The sequence below is a fragment of the Mercenaria mercenaria genome, chromosome 17 (assembly GCF_021730395.1).
Source record: "Mercenaria mercenaria strain notata chromosome 17, MADL_Memer_1, whole genome shotgun sequence".
Lineage (NCBI taxonomy): Eukaryota > Metazoa > Mollusca > Bivalvia > Venerida > Veneridae > Mercenaria > Mercenaria mercenaria.
Window position 1 is genome coordinate 67414304 of NC_069377.1, and position 22062 is coordinate 67436365.

Below are 22062 nucleotides of genomic sequence, written 5' to 3' on the forward strand. Positions count from 1 at the left end.
TTGGTTAAACCAAGCTATAATAGTTTTAGTACTTCAAATGGCGTGATTTGTTATGCAAGAGATTGGTATCTGTTTAATACTGTCTAGAAGTTTTCCTTAAGGGCATTATTTAAATAAGTGCACAATTGTTGTTTACATCGAGATGGGTCAGGGAGTACGACTCCCCGCGTGTATTGTCCAGCTAAACCATGAACATATGGACACAGTGGTAACAAAATTCAAAATCAGCACTATCCTGTTCATGGTTTATCGTAAGTTTTGAGTGTGTTTAGAATATTTTCTATCATTAGTTGTTTAATAAACACGTTTTTTTGGTAAGTCGGTTGTTGTTAGGAGGAACAATTCAATTGTCTGTCAGTAATATATCTATTGTCTATCAGGAATATGCCTCTTTTTTACGACAAACATGTCTATTGTTTACCACGAACATGTCTTTTGTCTATCAGGAAATGCCCGTCAATTGCTTATCCCGACCATTCTATTGTTCGTAATAAGCATGTATATTGTTTATCACAAACATGTATATTGTTTACCACGAAAATTGTCTATTGTTTATCAGGAAATGTCTTTTGTTTATCAGGAAATGACTATTGTTTATCAGGAAATGTCTGTTGTTAATCATGATTGTCTATTGTTTATCAGGAAATGCATGCTGTTTATCAGCAAATGCCTGTTGTTAATCAGGAACTGTCTGTTGTTTATCAGGAAATATATGTTGTTTATCAGGAAACGTTTGTTGTTATTCAGGAAATGTCTATTGTTTATCATGAAACGTCTATTGTTAATCAGGAAATGTCTGTTGTTAATCAGGAACATGTGTGTTGTTTATCAGTATTATTATTTGTCATGGAAATGTCAATTTTCTTGAACGTTTATCAGAGCCATGGAAGATGTCATTTGTTTTTCAAAAAAACGTTGTTTTTTTTTTTGTTTCTTATTATCAGGAAACTGTTTACCGAACAATATATGTTTCTGATTTTAGAATAAACATTATAAAATTCTAAAATGTTTTTATATTTTCTACTGAAAAAAATGGGAAAAAGTAAAGTACCCAAAGTCCAGGCCGTTTCCGCATTGTTAAATAATATACCCTCAGTTTTGTTTATTCTACTGAAAGTTTGAGTACAGAGATAGCTTGGAAGCATACGACGTTACCAAGCAATGTTATAGCACCCCAATGTGCAGTAACCCTCCCATCCCAAAGTGCAGCACCCCGGACGCTTGAACGAAACATTATTATATATAATTAATATATCGAATGACTTCATAGTACGTTCCATAGGACTAGAAATAACAACACAGAAAGAAAGGTAAATGACTTGCTCTCGGACAGGAATGTCAACTTTATGCAACTTCATGCAGCCTCCTTTGTATAACTCAAACCAACGACTTAAGAGGTGATGCCAACGGTTATGTTGCCACGTGATGCATGTAAAACCGTGCATCGCATCAGTTAAATCTGTCAAATCTGTATTAACCCTAAAATGTGATTTCATTTAGAAATCAACGTATTAACATTTAAACTATTCGCTGTTAAACATCAATCTACAATGATAGATCGCCTCTGGTTGGAGTGTAAATTAATTACAAGACGATACATCAATATAGTCCATGACTTTACTGCATTTCGGTCCGTGATGTACATAAACATTGTTAATTAAAATGGAAAAGGATTTGCTAATTAAAGGATGAGAATTATATTCAAATGAATTAAAGGTATGTTTATATTTCGTACAGTTTTTACTACTATCAATCAATCAATCAATGAAAAGCAATAAAAACGCTAGAATAAAACGTTAAATAAAATCGCGAAAACAAAATGTGGCGCAAATTATAGACAGACATACAGTTTGAAAAATCACTTAAAGTATTCTAAAAGGAAGAAAAAATGCATTTTGATTTTGTTGTTTTGACATCGCAGATATCCTTACATGTCATTCTAAGCCATGGTTATTACGAATGTTGCAATTTATGAATAGCACATTAACATTCTTACAGGTTGAAATGCTCCTCCGGAATAAACAGGATCGACGACTCGGTAAAATTAACAAATGTTCAAGGCCTTCGCGTTGTTTATCGTCTGATTTACCACGGTTCAGAGTTTAGATGCGTAAGAATTGAACCACGAGGGCGTTAGCCCGAGTGGTTAAATACTGAAGCATCTGAACGATGAACCGTGGTAAATAAGACGATAAATCACAAGAAGGCCTTGACTAAGTTGTTTTCATTCTGACATGCTCATTGATATATTTTAATAGATATTATACTAGACTTCATTTACGCGAGGAGTAATGTATCGGACGTCATGCGGCAATTTGACGTCATAATACTCTCTTACCGGTCCGCGCGTCAACCGTTGTTTATCGCAGAATAAACAGAGCTTGATTTTCTTCTTTGTTTAACTGGAAATCAAATCGAGCCATGTTAGAAGTATGAATAAAATCTTCATGTAAAAGTAAAAAGAATAAAAATGGATTGTTATTCTGACACCACATATTTTGGTAAAAATATTCATGAAGTAGGCCTACTGTTTGCATGCTATAGGCCTAGTAGTTCATGTAACAAAATACGCATCATGTAAAACCGAAGAGAGACATGGCTATTTGTCAATAAACGTCACGGTGTTAAAGAAAATATCCGATAAATTCTTTAAATTAAATATTTGCTGGCATGATTTCGTGGTCAAGAGTTGCGCCCGTATTCAACATTTTAACAAAAATACTTTATTGTTGCTGCAAAAAGTACAAACCACCCATCAATTTTCCTAAAGATACTTAACAAAATCTTCAGCTTTCAGCGTAAGGGCAAACATCATCATTTTATCTGACCCTACATCGGTGACATTGAACTAGATGGCTGGACTGCTTCGTCATCTTCCCAGTTGACGACGCCAGATGACGACGCTGTCAACCCAGATAATCCATCAAATTAAATTGATTAACTGTCAGGCAAACTGGTCAGCTGCACAAACATTCATCAATCTTAAAATCCATGTTTAAGTCTTTCTCATCTTATGAAATCGTACTTTATAATGATTACACAGGGTTATACTAGATAATACGGGGAATGACTGGACGACGTTCAGGTTTGTCGAGTATGAAATTCCTCAGTACGATGTTACTTTCCTGAGCAATGAAATATGATTTATTTTGATCAACTACGTTTGATTTTAATTATTTACGAGACTTATTACAGTATACCAGACTTATATAGCGCCCTTTAAAAAACGTTCAAAGGCGCATCACATTGTCCAAAGTCCTTTGTACAAAAACCTTGTAAGGTTGCAAAATTCAGCTTTTTGGGAAGAGCTTGTGCTTTGCGACAGGAAATTTCCACGGTCCAAATAACAGTATTTTAAACTTATAAAAGCAAAGTTCCAGGTAATAACCATGTAAAGCATTATATCTGACGACATTTTGTGTTGTCGCTGTTGTGACATAGCACCTATGATGTCGATATCTAATTGATGACTCAGTTCTAGATCACTAAGTAGACCATCTCCTGGAAAGAAAATCGCATTGCTCCATGCCATTACATTACCTGAATATATCTGATGAGTAACTGTGAACAATTTCAACGATCGTAGCATCATTCTGTTAAAAAAATCATAGAGTCTAAAGCACAAATAACGGAGTGATTTCAAGTGACTATTCTTCACTTTTAAAATGCAGCTACAGTTTAATTGTATGCAACTATGGCCAACAGCTAAATTTTCCAGTAGAAACAGCCTGATAAACGAATAATAGATCATTTTAACACTGAAGTCGGTGACAGAGGACAGTAGGAGTGTCGCATGTTTTATTAACTCTCAAGAACACACTCATAGAAACTGAGTTTTCTATCATTTGACTTTTACATTCGGTTCTTCCAAAGATCCTGTAATAGTCTACACAAACACGATGAACAGCCAGATAGAAGGACTCGGTAGCTGATACCGTATATATCCTGTTCTTCGAGATTGTACAATGAATACATTTCCGTTTTTTTACAAGTGTTTCATTATTGCCATATTTCTGATTTCCATTGTTCTTCTTTTGTTTTTGTTAAGATGATTTTCAGGAACATCAGGCATTATCTGCAGTTAACATATACAAAAGTTTCTATTATTTCTAATCGATTTTAATCACAAACGGTGGTATTGTCATAAGAAATATAAACTAGTCAATGCATTTTTTTTAAACGAAGAAGGCTAAAGAAGAACTTCGCTATGTTGATGTATAAGAAAATACAATTACTTGCAGTGGAAAACATTGATGTTTTAATATACTTAATGACATTACATTATTAAACAAAACAAAGTACATGTAGTTAAATGATTGTGAGCAGTTAGAATTTATATTGAAAAGAATGTTTTGCTCAGAACTAAAAGATTCAGGACTGTAGTTATTTAGTCTTTACTGAAACATCATCGTGAACTATCATTTGTTATCGATGAAAAAAGAAGTCACTTTGTTCTTTATTATGATCTACTTTTTTAAGACATTCGCGCACAGACCTCCAGATCGTACGTCGACATAGAAAAAAGTAAGATATAAAACTATTGTTTTATTTCTTAAAAAGGGTTTGAAACTTAGTTACTGACAGATAATGTTATAGAAACACAAGAGAATGTTGTTTCCAATGTTTATTTCGCTTAAAAGTGACAAGCGTTTGCAACCGGGGGTACCGAAGGTAAACTTGATATATCGTTAAACGTTCCTCCTCCAAATGGTAGTGTTCGATTCCCGACTAAGACATGATCATTTTTAGCCGCAACATCTGGGGTTCAGTCTCTTATGAAATCTTTAAACTTACTTGAACCACTGTCGGGTCCGCTTCCTGTAAAAACCAGTAATGATGTCATAAGAGAAGTCATGGTCGTGACCCCAGTGGGGCTCGAACCCACGACCCCCGGGTTGAGCGGCCGACACCTTAACCACTAGACCACCGCTCCCCTCAGTTTCTTTAACCTCTATATGTATACATATCTTTTGTGTGTATATTTGTGTCTTTTTACAACTGGACATTCGCAAAATGAATAAAATTGCATAATGCCATCATTCGATATTGTTGAAATTTTTTTATGTTATTAACAATATCCTTTCCTAAACATTAAGAAATTTCATAGATATGATAGATATTGCTAGAATACCGAATATCGTTAGAAGATACAGGTATAAAAGTATTAAAAGAATTATAGCACCAATTATATCATAATTCAATTGTATATATTTACTTCCCTGGCGGCTCTTCAAGGTTTAAAGTCTGCAAATTCGACAGGTGTCAAAAAGTTATTTGGTCAGGCAGATTAACAATCTAAGGCTTCTAGTTCTATTTGAAAAAGGGGGAAATCCTAATTTTTGAAAATTAATAACAAGGAAAGTTCATGTATTGATTTTTTCCTATTTTCGAAAGATAAAGAAATACGTTACTGTCATGTTGGTAAATTGAAATGAAACCAAAGTCATTGACCGCTCCTACATCTTTGGTATAAAAATAATATTTGTGCCCAGCTTTAAGCTATAAAATGGTATACGGCTATATATCTAATCATAATATCTGTATTTGTATGGTACATTTTAATTTAATCTGTTTAGTCAATTCACGGTGTCCAGTTTATTCAGTTCATGTGTCAACTGAACGAGATGAAATGATATATACAGATAAATACAGTGTTGGTTTTATGTGATTCCTTAGGGCGTTCTCACTCCATTTATATTTGTCAGCTGGTCAATCTACAGTGCACCACAAATCTCCTTCAGTATAAAACTGCTACTCTTCAGCATATATAATACTTTCAAACTGACAATGTTATAACAGAACAGCCTGAATTAAATCTAAAAGACCGCTTCAGGACTTTGGTCAAGTAATGAATTTGTCAAAATCTTAAACAAGAGTTTTGTATCAGAAGTTTGATACATGTATTCTAATAACACTACCAGAACATTTGAATTTTATTCATCAATGACATGCATTGACTGTAAGATGTTTCTTTACAAATACAAGTTTATATAACCAGTATTACCTCCCTTTGTCTCTAGATTGAGGAGAAACTTGATTCCGATGCTTCACCAGATTTTTACAATATCTTGACAGAAATTATACTGGAATCAAAAGGAACTCTCGGCTTTTTAGACATTTTCGTATTATAGCATGTGGGGTCACAGCATTTTATAAAAGCATACCTTTTGTTTTCTTTCAAATAAATGTCTTAAAAGAATATATTCGAAAAGTGAAACACGTGATAATGTTTCTTAACTAACATTAGTTTTTACTAACGACGTGTGTGTTTCTATAAAATATTCAGTTTTAAGAATATTTACGAAAAACTTGTAAGAAACTAATTGGCGTGACCCTCCAAAGGATCCACATTCTTGACAAGTACTTCCCAACATCGCAACATTATAAGCTTCCCTGATCCCGTAGTAAAGTACACTGTTACTTTTCGGTATATGGTCACTTTTTTGCTTCAGGTAAATTTTGCACCAAGCTTGTGAATGCGCAGTATAAAATTATTAACATAAATTTGTGTTGTATGTGCCAACGGGTAATACATTTGTCAGAGCAGCTGTTTATGGACTTTTTATGATAAAATGAGTTGAGAGTTAATATCATAACGGGAAGGTATTAGTTTTATTTTTATTTTTTTTTAAACCAAATACCGTAAGTCTGAACTCAGGATGTATGTTTAGCTGATGAATGTATTTATAGCATTTCAACTCTTTTCAGTTCAATAGAATGTAGGCTTATGTTCTTTTTAAACTGTTTTCTCGTCATTCTATTATTTCTTCCACAGTTCCGATGTCACCATGGCAACGGCGTTTGCAATAACCGGCATTCACAGGTCAAGGTTAAAATATTACCGCCCTAGCTACCAGAGCGAGTTACCGCCCATTTACGAGGATGCGGTTCAACGTCACCAATTCAACTACAGTAACACAGTGCCAGGCAACGATGATTATATGTATGTGCCAAATTTTATGCCAAATGGCAGATTGTACGAACAAAATGAAAGGCGCGGAAATTTCGTGCACGACTATGAGGAAATTGACACAGTGAACCCGTCACAATTTACCGCATCAAGACCGGGCGCCCATTCAAAGACAGCTAACACATCTATGTTAGACGGAATTATGAGTAATAGATTCCAGTTGAAAAACAAAAATCTGGACAGTAACTTACAAAACAGCTGTGATAGTGCAAATGTTGGCAACGCCGACGAACTTACAAAAACAGGAGAAAAGCCGGCATCCTCATTACGTAGGAGCAGTACTGTGTATCAGGTAAATCGCATTTTGGCTTCAAGTTAGTTTGTGGAATTTACTTTAAAAACTTTTACCTTTGAAAAGTCTTAACATTTAACATCATAATATTCAACAATATTTTGATAGATATGTTATTGAAATGATCCATGAAGTAAATATCTTCGATATGGTTCACAGCTCCTGCATCGTAGCTAAAAACGGGGGAAGAAAGGGACAAAAACTGAAAACATTTCTCCTCCCCAAATGGCTTGAGTGACCATACAGTAGAAGCAGCTACCAAACTAAACTCAAATATTCTTTTTTTTTTTTCATATTTAGGGACATTCATTGACAAATGGTGAGACTTCAGTGATAAAAACAAACGCAGAAACGACGGAGGAAACGAGTGCGAACAAAGGATCCAGCTTTCAATGGCCAAAATTAAAACCAGACAACTTCATAGATCCGCATTTCTGGGTAACATGTTAGACAAATATAGTACATTTCCATGTTTTTTGGGCATACTAACAATAAGACATACTTTTTCTTTTAAATGAAAATGTAATATTTTACGCACGTCATCTATAGTACCAACATAGGTTACGTTCCTTATTTGCAGATATTCAGAGTTTTTTTAATGAAATCAGTAACTATATTTAATAACTCTAGAATGTCGCATTATATGTAGCTATGTAGCCAACACTTATGAAGATATTCGTATTTCTTGCATGCAGGACAGGATTTTCCCGTGCTTTTCCGGTGCTAGAAAAACTCATCTTGAACATGCTATAATTTGAATGAATGCGTAAATTCATACGCTACTATAACAAAATAGCGCCTTAAAGAAAAACCTTCGTTTTTCTTTATATCTTCTACAAATTGAAGAAAGAATCAATCACTGGTAGCGGGTAAAGATGGGAATATCCGGCACGAGGGTAACTGTTTAGGCGGTAACGAGGCGGAATTACCCTCGTGCCGGATATTCCCATCTTTACCCACAACCAGTAAAAGATTCTTATAATATATCTCCGCAGAACTGTATATGCTTCGTAAGACACACACTCAAATACGAGTCACAAAAATCTTTAAAATAAGGACTTTTATCTGATACGCTAATCAAATCAGCGAACCCTTTTCATCAAACTGAATTCTTCATTGCCTATTGAAATTTTTGTGTGAAGTAAAAAACTGTTTGGTATTAAATTTTTAATACTTTCAAAAACTTCACAAAATAACGTGTTGTTTCGTGTTAAACTGCAAAAGCTGTATTGAAACAAACCCATTAGAACTTGGTACTTTTACATTTCGTTTTATTTGTGTGTGGTAAAATCATCTCTACATATGTGCCTCGAGTTTGGATAAAAATGTCGGCATCACCCATGTCAAACTTTTTTATCATGTAAGTCGTCAGAGTGAAATAATGCCGTTTAGGAATTACATAATTTTGGTATGACACTTTTACACTGACGTTTTCAAACAAGAGCTGTCACAGGAGACAGCGTGCTCGATTATTTCGATGCTGGATAGTCACACTGGCCATAGCTTTACCAGATCAAGTGGTTCCAACGTTGTTTGAGCGGTGAATTTTACGCCGATCAGATGGAGAAATATGGCCGATACTACAAATTTCTGGAATTGTAAGTATGATTTAAAGGAATTTCTACCCGTTAAATAACGAATCAAATGAAAACGATGGGTGCACCTGGAGCGCAAATGTGTCTATATTTTAGCACATAAGTCTATTTAGCTGAGATTTGTGCCGTTTATTCAAACACTTCTGTACAGTCCGGCGGGGGAAGGAGATTTTTGACAGTTTTTGACAATATCGCCTCAAATTTAGTGTTTTTCGGGAGCAAGTAACTGTTAAAACACTTTTCATGTAAAGGACTACCTCTTAAAACAAAGTGTGTGTATTTTAACAGAATTATTCAGGGTTGTTTCTGAACAATCAGTCGAAAACCTAATGCAACGCCGTTTCGAGTGGGTCGCTATGCAACGCAATCAAGTGGATACCGTTCTGTGTCTTACTTGCGAAGTCTTATCCGTCTTAAAAACAGTCATTATTTTCAAAGCCTAACAATGAATAAATTAATTTGGATAGTTTTATATCATCATATTGATCCCGCCATTTCTAATATATTGTACTTTTACATTTTTATGCTCGCTTAACATTTAACATATTTTTGCGGACATTGTCAAAAAAAAACATCAACACATAAACATAAAGCAAGGATGAACATCGAACAATATCATTAAGTAAATAATAGTATTAGTTCGTTCAAATAAGAACCAGTTCACGGATATTTTTCTCCTCCACGAATGGTACTGAACAGCATGCCAAAAACGGGTTGACTCTTTAAATAAGTATAGTTACAGTTGGGTACTTTCAGTCCCTTAAAACCAATACATTGCGATTTCATTACTGATTTGGTGTGCATTTAAGCTGTCTATACAAAGCTTAAAGGCCTAGATTTTGGCAGTGGGCCAAGGGATTTTTGTCTTCACCAGCACAGTTGGGGGCTAATGACCACCACAGTATGGCTCCAATAAACAAGGGTCATTGTTTATTGGAGAGTCAGTCTACCTTACTAGTGTATCTATTAGTGAGAAGGGGAAACAATGTAATTTATTTTAAATTAATGAATAATTGATAACTTTTAAAGTTATACTAAGTTTTTTTTTTTTTTGGGGGGGGGGGGGGGGGGGGGGGGGCATTTCTATGAAAATAAAAATATTTGTTAATCAAACACAATAATAAAATAATCAGAAACTTATTTTCACAATAATGAAATAATGAGAAACTTACGTAAGAAACATGCAAGTTTTTTTTTTTCAAATTCTGTCTGGAGAATTGTGAATTTTCTGAAAATTGTGACTTTAACTCATCTAAAGCTTGCAGAATACTGTAAATAACATTTGTCTAAATTGAAAACAGAATGTGAATTTCAAAGTTACAAAGCAAAGCATGAAAAAAGTCCCTTTTGGCAACATACTGAAAATGAAAATGGAGTATAGATGGAACACAATAATTTTATATTCAAATAATGTCGATTACATGAATACATGAAAATCAATTTCCAAATCGAAAAATATTGTTTGTCAGCACAAAGAACTCAGAAAGTTTTCACTATACTTGTGTTTTATTATCATTATTATTTTCAATATAATTACTGTATCTTTTATCATCCTATATGTAATATAATAATAATAATAATAATGATAATAATAATTATGATAATTATTAATATAACATTAAAGTAATAGTTATTATCATCTACATAATATCAAAATAATAATAATTATTATTATCATTCCACATTTACTGAAGAAAAATTAATTTCTTTCAACTCCACTGCACACATCTTCATGGTCTAGTTGGGGTCCCTGCTGTGCTAATTGCCCTCTAATCAATTACGGTTACATAATCGCTGATAAGCAGCAGATAAGATGGGAGTTGTATATTTGATTTGGGGGGGGGGGGGGGGGGGGGGGAACACTTATATAGTAGTGAATCTAGGCCTTTAAATAAAGTTTGGTCCATGATAAAAGTATTGATCAGTTGTTTGTATATATTTTCATTCATATTTTATTTTCAGAGAGATAAATCAAAGAGATCGTTAAAATTGGCCAGGGAAAAGGCAAGATTTTATTGGTCATCCATAAAACAGAAGCGATGTAATAAAACTCTACGGTCGCCGTTTAAAAATTATAATACAAATGAAATACAGACACCAATGAAAAAAACAGTTTTGTTGGAGACAGTTAAATAATACAACTGTAACACGTCTCTCTTAGTATTGCTAGTCCGTTTATTTTCTTTCACTGGTGTCTGTATTTTATTTGTTTATTTATACATTGATACCACACCCATTAAAATCCGTTCACTATATCTGCGTCTATCGCTCGCTAACATTGCCTACTCGTGTATACTAATATAACAAGAAATATCTTTAAAAATGATGGTCGGCGAATTGTAATAAGGAAAGAAGTTTATGAATTTTTCATCTAACATTCATCTTTCATCTAACATTTTGCAAAACTAAACACCGCACTTTAACAATTTAAATAGTTCTCTTTTAATTTTTCGTAAAGGTTTCGTAGGGTTGCAATTTTGTTTCGTTTATCCTTAGACGAATAATTACAGCAGTAGTTTGATGAAGATTCATGAAGCGGTTCATGAGAAGAGGTCATTAAACGTGTTTATATTTTTAGCTAAATTGGTCCCTATCCCCATTTGTAACAAAATAGCAGGAGACCTTACGATATTGTTACACATCGAGTTTGATAAAAATCCATTACATTTTAGTGGTTAATGCGAAGAAAGGCATATCTATTTTTAGCTATAGTGGTCCCTAATAGGGCCCAAGTTCCTATATAAATAAATTTGGAAGAGGACCTTATATATGCTCCAGACCAAGTATGACAAAGATCCACCAAGCTGTTCATGAGACGCTGTATAAAGGCATTTCTAGTTTTAGCTCTAGCAGCCCCTAAAAGGGGTTAAATGTCCCAGCTGAACAAAGTTGGCTGCGGGCCTAATAAAGATGCTACAAATCAATTTTGATTAAAATACATGAGAAAAAAATCAATTAAAGGATTTTTTATTTATTATTTTTATTTATTTCTAAAATAGGCCAACTGATCCCGCTTTATAAATGCATATTCGCTATTCATGAATCTTTGGACAATGACGTCACACCTATAAAAAAGTGAAGGTCAAGCAAAACATACAATTGTAATTATTTCAATATTTCTGTTTCATAAGCAAAGTTTGACCGTAGTTATATCACATAGATAAACTGTATGCAGCGTACCTTCATTTCAGTGTAATGAGATTCAGTCATTATATATCATATATATAATAAAACAGATTTCAACTGAGTTCAATATTTGCATACCATACTAAAGAAAAATATTCATATATAATAAATCAGTTAAATAATTTATAACAAATATATCAAAGCGAACAAGTACTCATTTTAATATGCAATCTGAATAAGTCACAAAAGCAAGAAACCTTTTCATATACAGACGGCAATTGTAACAAGGAAAATCTTTTAAAAAGCACTTCTCTATATAAAAGACTCTTATCACACCCTTATTCATGTGATACGGAGACCGTATTCAGCTCTTTCTTTAATTTGATATACGTGGTATTTGAACAGGTTTTTATCATATTTATTAAACTTACTTATCATTTTGAGATATATCAATATTCTTGCTAAATATACTGAGCCAAAGTTAGCTTTAAAACTGTGAACAGCGTCGTTTAGGATAAACGCTTTGTCTACATTTCACTCAGCGTAGCACAATCAACAGAGTGAAAGAAATTGACACTCTCGTCCAATCAGGCAGAGTGTTGCATAAATCTTCCATTTTGATAAATTATCTATAATGCGTTATCAAGTAGTTTGATTTGCAAACTGAAGTCACGTGGCATAGGTAACGAAAACGAATTTAGACGGCGTCGCCGAAAAATGGTTGGAAGAAGGTCAGCGTACACCGTACGGTCCTGTATTAAGAATCGTTGTGTTCTTGGCATAGGGTGTAAAGTCATTTTTAATGATATATGTTCTGTTTATGGGCATAATGAAATATCTTTTTCGACAGTTATTCGTTGGTTTAAGAAATTCAAATGTTGGTTAGTTTCAACAGAAGATGAACCACATGGCCGTCGGCCGAAAACAGCAACGTCTGCCAAGATGGTTGCAAGAGTGAAAGAAATAGTTGCTACTGATGCAAGATACACCGCTAGACAAATAGCTAGTATGGTTGGCATCTCATAAGAGCAGCTCATACAATTCTGAAACGTAATTTGAAAATGAGAAAGATCTGTGCTAGATTCCCCATCTGTTGACAGATGAGCAGAAAAGGGTACGCGTGCAATGCGCAAACTTGTTGCTTAAACAGTTTCCAAATTACAATGCACGATCTTTCGCATATGTCGTCACTGGTGACGAGACATTGGTTCACTTTTTTTGAGCCCAAACGAAAGATTCAGAACAAAATATGGGCAACAAAGTCTGGCAAAAGATCATGCATTGCACTAAAGTTCTTCGAAAACTAAAGAAATATTTCAAAACTTGAAGACCCGCAACTGGTTTGTCCAATGTCAGACTACATGAAAACGCGTCATCGCACAAGGCGTCTATTGTACTAGACTTTCTGAAGCAGGAAAAGGTTGTTGTGCTCCCTTCGTCACCCTCCTTATTCGTCTGACCTTGCCTCGTGTGACTTCTTTTTGTTCCCAAGGCGCAAATATACCTTTCTGGTCGAAACTTTGTGCAGCGCAAACACCTCGGTTCTGCAATATTCCAGTGTCTTCATCTATATATATAGTATACCTAGAAAATACTACGAAAAAGGCTTCAAGGATTGGATTAGAAGACTGAAATTTTGCAAATCTGTTGAAGGTGAATATTTCCAGGGGACCAAATAAAATTTTCATTGAAATCTATCAAGGATACATTTTATGTGCTCAGATGCATTCATATTTGAACAATCCTCATAAAGAGTCAACCCGCTTTTGGCATGCTGTTCAGTACCATTCGTGGATGAGGCAAATGTCCTTGAACTGGTTCTTGTTTTTACGAACTATTACTATCATTTACTTAATGATATTGTTCGATGTTCACCCTTGTTTTATGTTTTTGTGTTGATGTTTTTGACAAGTCCGCAAAAATATGTTAAATGTTAAGCGAGCATAAAAATGTATTATATATATTTAGTACAATATATTAGAAACGGCGGGATCATTATAATGATATAAAGTCACTAAATTTATTCATTGTTAGGCTTTAATGACTGTTTTAAGACGGATAAGACTTCGCAAGTAAGACACAGAACGGTATCCATTTGATTGCGTTGCATAGCGACCCACTCGAAACGGCGTTTCATTAGGTTTTCGGCCGATTCTTCAGAAACAACCCTGAATAATTCTATGAAAATACACACGCTTTGTTTTAAGAGGTAGTCCTTTACATGAAAAGTGTTTTAACAGTTACTTGCTCCCGATAAACACTATATTCGAGGCGATATTGTCAAAAACTGTCAAAAATCTCCTTCCCCCGCCGGACTGTACAGAAGTGTTTGAATAAACGGCACAAACCTCAGCTAAATAGACACATGTGCTAAAATATAGACACATTTGCGCTCCAGGTGCACCCATCGGTTTCATTTGATTCGTTATTTAACGGGTAGAAATTCCTTTAAATCATACTTACAATACCGGAAATTTGTAGTATCGGCCATATTTCTCCATCTGATCGGCGTAAAATTCACCGCTCAAACAACGTTGGAACCACTTGATCTGATAAAGCTATGGCCAGTGTGATAGTGAAACTGGGCACATCTGAGGAAACTAGAGCTATCACTGGAGTGTTTAATGACTCCAACTGTGGATGAAGATATTGCACAATAGCCTGAGTCTATGTCAAAAATATCAACTTAAAGTAATAAGAGAGGTAAAGATAAAATGTATCAAAACACTATATAAGTATATCCTAAGCAAAAAGGGGCATAATTCATTAAATATTGGTGCCAGAGTTATGCACCTTGTGTCATATGGTGTGGGTGATGATGTTGAACAACTATTTTAAGTTTGAATCAAATCCATTCAGTAATAACAGAGACAGAGTGAAAGTGCATCAAAACTTTAACCTAAAATTCTAAGTAAAAAGGGGGAATAATTAATGAAAAACTGGTGCCAGAGTTATGCACCTTGCGTCGTATGGTGTGGGTGATGATGTTAACAACTATTATAAGTTTGAATCAAATCCATTCAGTAATAACAGAGACAGAGTGAAAGTGCATCAAAACTTTAACCTAAAATTCTAAGTAAAAAGGGGGAATAATTAATGAAAACTGGTGCCAGAGTTATGCACCTTGCGTTGTATGGTGTGGGTGATGATGTTAACAACTATTATAAGTTTGAATCAAATCCATTCAGTAATAACAGAGATAGAGTGAAAGTGCATCAAAACTTTAACCTAAAATTCTAAGTAAAAAGGGGAAATAATTCATGAAAAATTGGTCCCAGAGTTATGCACCTTGTGTCATATGATAAGGGTAATGGTTTTGAACAATTGTTTAAGTTTGAATCAGATTCATTCAGTAATAACAGAGATAGAGTGAAAGTGCATAAAACTTTAACCTGAAATTCTAATTAAAAAGGGGAATAATTCATGAAAAAATTGTGCCAGAGTTATGCATCTTGTGTCATATGATGTGGGTGATGATGCTGAACAACTATTTTAAGTTTGAATCAAATCCATTCAGTAATAACAGAGGTAGATTGAAAGTGCACCAAAACTTTAACCTGAAATTCCACGTAAAAAGGGGGAATAATTCATGAAAAATGGTGCCAGAGTTATGCACCTTGTGTCATATGATCTGGGTGATGATGCTGAACAAACATTTTAAGTTTGAATCAAATCCATTCAGTAATAACAGAGATAGAGTGAAAGTGCATCAAAACTTTAACCTGAAAATCTAAGTGAAAAGGGGCGATAATTCATGAAATATTGGTGCCAGAGTTATGGCCCATATGCCAGATGATGTGGATGATGATGAGGAATATGTATTTCAAGTTTGAATCAAATCCATCAAGTAATTACAGAGATAAGCTGAAACAAGAGCCATGTTAGACATGGCCAATCCCCCCGCCGGGCATATTATAATTGAAGGCTAAAGTTCCTGGCAAGTTAGTGTCTGAAAGTATTAATTTTGGGGAAAGCTTTGAAGAACCATTTAGTTGTGGTCCGCATCAGGGGTTTTAAAGATGTGGAAGAAAGAATAAGTCAGTGGTGAGGTGGTGTACTGCTAAATTTTATTAATTTTCATGAACAGTAAAGCTATGACGTTTTTCTATATGGCTACTGTAAAAAGAAGGAATGGAAAGCTAACAGGGAACACTAGTGCCAGAATGTCACAATATATGCCCGTCACAGCAAATTTGTTTACTCTAGCGCCTGTATTTGCAAATGGAATTTTAATTTTGTGGTTGTTTAGTAATCATTGTAAGTCTTTTGTTTTTCTAAGTCCACAAAAAAACTCCTTACCAGGTAGAGATATCTTAAAATACACCTAAAATTGGAAAGTAACATCCATGTTGTACCACAGAAAAGTGGTCTTGTTTTTTGCCTACGGTCAATTATAACAAGAGTGCCAGAATGTCACAATATACGCCCGTCACAGCAAATTTCTTTACTCTAGCACCTGTATTTGCAGATGTAATTTTAATTTTATGGTTGTTTAGTAATCATTGTAATTCTTTTGTTTTTCTAAGTCCACAAAAAAACTCCTTACCAGGTAGTTTTATTTATTTTGTTGGGTTTAACGTCGCACCGACACAATTTTAGGTCATATGGCGACTTTCCAGCTTTAATGGTGGAGGAAGACCCCAGGTGCCCCTCCGTGCACTATTTCATCACGAGCGGGCACCTGGGTAGAACCACCGACCTTCCGTAAGCCAGCTGGATGGCTTCCTCACTCCTTACCAGGTAGAGATACCTTAAAATACACCTAAAATTAGAAAGTAACAACTATGTTGTACCACAGAAAAGTAGTCATGGTTTTTCCCTACGGTCAATTATAAAAAAGTTACAATATAAGTTATTTATAGTAACAACTAAGGGAAGTTAATCTTTAAAAAAAAAAAAAAAAAAAAAGTAAGTAAATGTAAGTCCACACAAAAATCCTTACCAGGTAGAGATTGGTCAAAATACACCTGAAAATTGGATGTAACATGCATGTTGTACTACAGAAAAGTGGTCTCAATTTTTCCCTACGTCTAGTAATGAAAAAATTAAAATATAAGCTATTTATAGTAACAACAAAGGGAAGTAATTCTAAAGAAGGGAACTGCGCATGACACTTCGTCTCATGATGGTGTATAATTGTGCCAAGTTACATCAAAATCCCTCTATGCATGAAGAAGAAATGCTTCGGACAGTCATTCTTGTATCTGACCTTTGGCCTCTAAGTGTGACCTTGACCTTAGACCTAGGGACCTGGTTCTTGCGCATGACACTCCATCTTGTGGTGGTGAACATTTGTGCCAAGTTATATCAAAATCCCTCCATGCATGAAGAAGAAATGCTCCGGACAAAGTTTTCATTCCTGTATCCTTTGACCTCTAAGTGTGACCTTGACCTTACTTAGACCTAGGGGCCTGGTTCTTGCGCATGACACTCCGTCTCATGATGATGAACAATTGTGCCAACTTTCATCAAAATCCCTCTATGCATGAAGAAGATATGCTCCGGACAAAGTTTTCATTCTTGTATCCTTTTACCTCTAAGTGTGACCTTGACCTTAGACCTAGGGACCTGGTTCTTGCGCATGACACTCCGTCTCATGATGATAAACAATTGTGCCAACTTTCCTCATAATCCCTCTATGCATGAAGAAAATATGCTCCGGACAAAGTCATACTTGAATTTGACCTTTGACCTCTAAGTGTGACCTTGACCTTAGACCTAGGGACCTGGTTCTTGCACATGACACTCTGTCTCATGATGGTGAACAACTGTGCCAAGTTTCATCAAAATCCCTCCATGCATGTAGAAGATATGTTCCGGACAAGGTCTGTGGACCCCGCCCGCCCGCCAGGGGCGTTCCCATAATACGTCCCGTTTTTCAAACGGGGGTATAAAAATGTTACAATATAAGTTATTTATAGTAACAACTAAGGGAAGTTAATCTTAAAAAAAAAAAAAAAAAAAAAAAAAAAAAATCCACACAGAAATCTTAACCAGGTAGAGATTGGTCAAAATACACCTCAAAATTGGATGAAGCATGCATGTTATACTACAGAAAAGTGGTCTCGATTTTTCCCTACGACTAGTAATGAAAAAGTTACAATAAAAGCTATTTAAAGTAACAACAAAGGGAGGTAATTCTAAAGAAAGGAACTGCGCATGACACTTCATCTTATGATGGTGTATAATCATGCCAAGTTACATCAAAATCCCTCCATGCATGAAGAACAAATGCTTCGGACAAAGTCATTCTTGTATCTGACCTTTGGCCACTAAATGTGACCTTGACCTTAGACCTAGGGACCTGGATCTTGTGCATGACACTCTGACTCGTGGTGGTGAACATTTGTGCCAAGTTATATCAAAATCCCTGTATGCATGAAGAAGAAATGCTCCGGACAAGGTTTTCATTCTTGTATCCTTTGACCTCTAAGTGTGACCTTGACCTTAGACCTAGGGACCTGGTTCTTGCGCACGACACTCCGCCTCGTGGTGGTGAACATTTATGCCAACATATATCAAAATCCCTCCATGCATGAAAAAGATATGCTCCGGACAAATTTTTTTAAGAAAATATGATAAAGGGGAATAACTCAAAAAATGGCAAGGTAGAGTTATTGTTCTTGCACACTGCATTTCCTCCCAATGTGTTCTATCAGTGTATAAAGTTTGAAGAAAATCCGGCTAGTTCTTTTGGAGTTATGCTCCGGACAAAATGTTTTAAGAAAATAAGATAAAGGGGAATAACTCAAAAAATAAGCAAGGTAGAGTTATTGTTCTTGCACACTGCACTTCCTCCCAATGTGTTCTATCAGTGTATAAAGTTTGAAGAAAATCCCTCTAGTACTTTTGGATTTATGCTCCGGACAAATTTTTTTAAGAAAATAAGATAAAGGGGAATAACTCAAAAAATAGGCAAGGTAGAGTTATTGTTCTTGCACACTGCACTTCCTCCCAATGTGTTCTATCAGTGTATGAAGTTTGAAGAAAATCCCTCCAGTACTTTTGGAGTTATGCTCCGCACAAAGATCGTTGCGGACGGACGGACGGACGCACGGACGGACGGAGAGCATTTCTAATATCCCCTTCGCCTTTGGCGGGGGTATAAAAAAGAGAAAGTGTAAAAAAACTTTAACAAAGGTGGGGACGCGGAAAGACACCGACGCCGGGTCGAGTGAATAGCTCTCCTTATACTTCGTATAGTCGTGCTAAAAATGGTAAAAAAAAAAAAAAGAGAAGAAATTTTGATGTATCAGCAGGAAAAATTACAGGTGATAAAAAGAATATTACATTTGTGCCTTTCCACATTCGTTAGTAATAGATGAAATTGATAAAATACTCGACATGGCCTTGTTAAAATACTCGACATGGCCTCGTATTTTATTTTATTCAACACGTTTTGTAAATTCAATATGACGATAGATATGCAATATCCTCTATAGACAAAATGTTTTTAGAATTGATATTTAGTAAATAAAGGGTTTTCATCATTACTGACATCAGCTGGCTTACGGAAAGTCAGTGGTTCTACTAGGCTGCCCGCCCGTGATGAAATTATGCACGGAGGGGAACCTGGGGTCTTCCCCCACCATCAAAGCTGGATAGTCACATTATGACCAGAGTTGTGTCGGTGCGACATTAAACCCAGCGAAAACAAAAACAACAACAACAAAAAAACCGACTTCATATATCACATCAAAATATTTTTAGCTGGACGTTCAAAAGTTGCGTTTTTTAAAGTGGCTCAGTATAATGCTCTCTTAAATATAATTAATGCTTTTCGAAGTCCTCGTGCAAATGCTACAATTCCAGAGTTGATGCAGGTTGATGATGTGGGACTAGGACTGATCCTTAAGTCTGGTATTTGGATATTAAACATGATTTGCATGAATGTTTCTCCTATCGTTACTGATAGTTCAGTATAATTCTAGCAGTCAAGTTTTTTATAAACAATTTCATGTTGTACGTTCTCAAGTATATATCTAATGCTAAATAACAAACTTTTTTTTATGGTGAGGAGTAGGGACTCTGCGCAGTCAAACTCAAATTAAACTAAGAATGAAATACAGGTCCTTTATTGCTAGCCTTTTCATAGAAAGATTACATATTCTGGTAGTACTTATTGTTGTATTAAATCAGTTATTGCACATTTCAGTGTCCGGCGGAAAAGAAGATTCAGAGACGATGTTTTGTTGTGTGTTTTATAGTACTGCTTCTAGTAATTGCCATTTTCGTGATTGTGTCCCTTGATGGCTGGATATATTCTGCACGTGGAAGAGGCTTGGCTGGTAGAGAAAAACCCATTCTCTTTGCGGCGCCACCACCAGGATTTCCACCAGATAACTTCACAGACATCCGTCCAGACAACACTTGAATGTAATCTACAGTGCAACATCTCTAGATCGGAAGACTTAAATATGTTGACTTACAACTTGCTCTGTGATGGTTGACAGAGTTTGTACTGTAGATATTTAGTAAATGTTGTATTTCTACAAAGCTGCTGACTATTGAATATTTGTGTAGACTGAAAGTGTTGTAAGTCTTTGCAAAGGATATGACATTGCTTCAACTTTTTACCAATTTTTTGTTTTCATCCACAACTCTTTTTAATTCACATGCCAACAGTCATTCAATAACATATATTGACCCTCAAATGTTTCGCTCTACTTTCAAACTGTATTCACAGCAATGATGACACAATATTTTTCAATTTTTGCCCTTTAATGATACAGTGCATCATTTGGTAGATTTTTTTATTAATCTGCTGCAATTCAATATATAATAATTACACTAAAAAGGGAGGTAACTTGACAACACTGTCTTTGAATATCAACACTCCATTGATTGACTTTATACAATGTCATCTTATGTATGTAAAAAAGGTCTATAATGCATAATTGCAGTTATGTGGAATTTGGAAATTTTTTACCCATTTTGTTAAAACCATTTCATAAAATTTTCTTCAAAAAGATACCAAACCAAATAACAGAGTAAAACTTTGGTGGGTCAGTAAATCTGCCAGTGCTTACTGTTTGTTTTACATGGTTTCTCATAAATACAAGACAATATCTTTCATAGTGTACATCACTGGGTTGAATAGAAGACTTCCCTATTTTCTGATTATCTTAATTAGTTTTGAATTTTTCAACAAAATCTTTCAGTTGTAAATTTCAGCCATTTTGGCTACCAAATAGTTTTAAAATTTTAAATTTGGCTTAACCTGCTGATGGATTATAAAACTGTTGGCATAAAGTTACTGTGAAATCATGAATATTCACGAGGGATTAATTTTCATAGATTTTTGGGTGTGTCAATCCAAGAAGTTAAATCCAAATGAACAAATAGAATACCTATTTATTTCATTTTCAAAATTTGAAATTCACGAATTCAAATTCCCCCTCCCCCCACCCCGGAAATAATCTTTTTAGCCTAAACCACAAAATTTAATCCCCATGAAATTTAGTGATTTCACAGTTTTCTTTGACAAAAATTTTGTCAAATCTGGAAGATTATGATTGATCATCAGCTCAGATTATTCTAAAGTTCAATAGACTGTATGAGACCCACACCTCTGTTCACAAGTTGTGACTGTGGATGACAGACGGAAATCCAGCAATCCTAAACTGAGAATTCTTTGAACAAATTCATGATAATGGACAGACGGACAACAGACATCCAGCGATCCTAAAAGTTCACCATTAGTACTACTTGCTGCGGTGAACTAAAAAATCAGATGAAAATAAAAACCATGATAGATCTGATGATAATTTCATGAAATACTGTGCTTTATCAAAGAGTACTTGATAATTTCTAACTGTTCAAGTGTACTTCAGCTAACAGATAACAGTACTGGAAAATTTCAGCACTTCCCTTTTCTATAAGAATGCAGGCCTGAAAATGGTACTTTAAGATAGAGAACTGTTGCACCTCCTTGACTGCAGTAGACTAAGATATACTATTTAAATGATGTTATGATACAATTACATAAGTTGCCAAACACTGATGAGGACTATGAATACATTATTTTGGAGTATTTTCGATACAGTTTTCTTGAATGTTAGCACCAGTTTATACAGTCA

The 22062-nt window shown here is 35.0% G+C and overlaps 2 protein-coding genes across 3 annotated transcripts in view; both read left to right on the forward strand.

Annotated features, from left to right (window-relative positions):
- LOC123536344 (uncharacterized) overlaps positions 1 to 22062 on the forward strand; it is a 377622-nt gene that overhangs the window by 148518 nt on the left and 207042 nt on the right. The gene's annotated exons all lie outside the window — the stretch shown is intronic.
- LOC123536615 (uncharacterized) lies at positions 1580 to 21929 on the forward strand. Its single transcript, XM_045319939.2, has 4 exons — positions 1580 to 1716; positions 6776 to 7262; positions 7563 to 7700; positions 20139 to 21929. The coding sequence occupies exons 2-4, from the start codon at positions 6789 to 6791 to the stop codon at positions 20355 to 20357; spliced, it is 831 nt and encodes a 276-aa protein (XP_045175874.2). The 5' UTR covers positions 1580 to 1716; positions 6776 to 6788; the 3' UTR covers positions 20358 to 21929.

Bases quoted from the DNA above. Each gene is read 5' to 3' on its own strand.
- LOC123536615 (XM_045319939.2), top strand. From the start codon at position 6,789: ATGGCAACGGCGTTTGCAATAACCGGCATTCACAGGTCAAGGTTAAAA. The intron at 7,263-7,562 runs GTAAATCGCATT...TTTCATATTTAG, and splicing joins GGAGCAGTACTGTGTATCAG to GGACATTCATTGACAAATGG. The intron at 7,701-20,138 runs GTAACATGTTAG...TGCACATTTCAG, and splicing joins TCATAGATCCGCATTTCTGG to TGTCCGGCGGAAAAGAAGAT.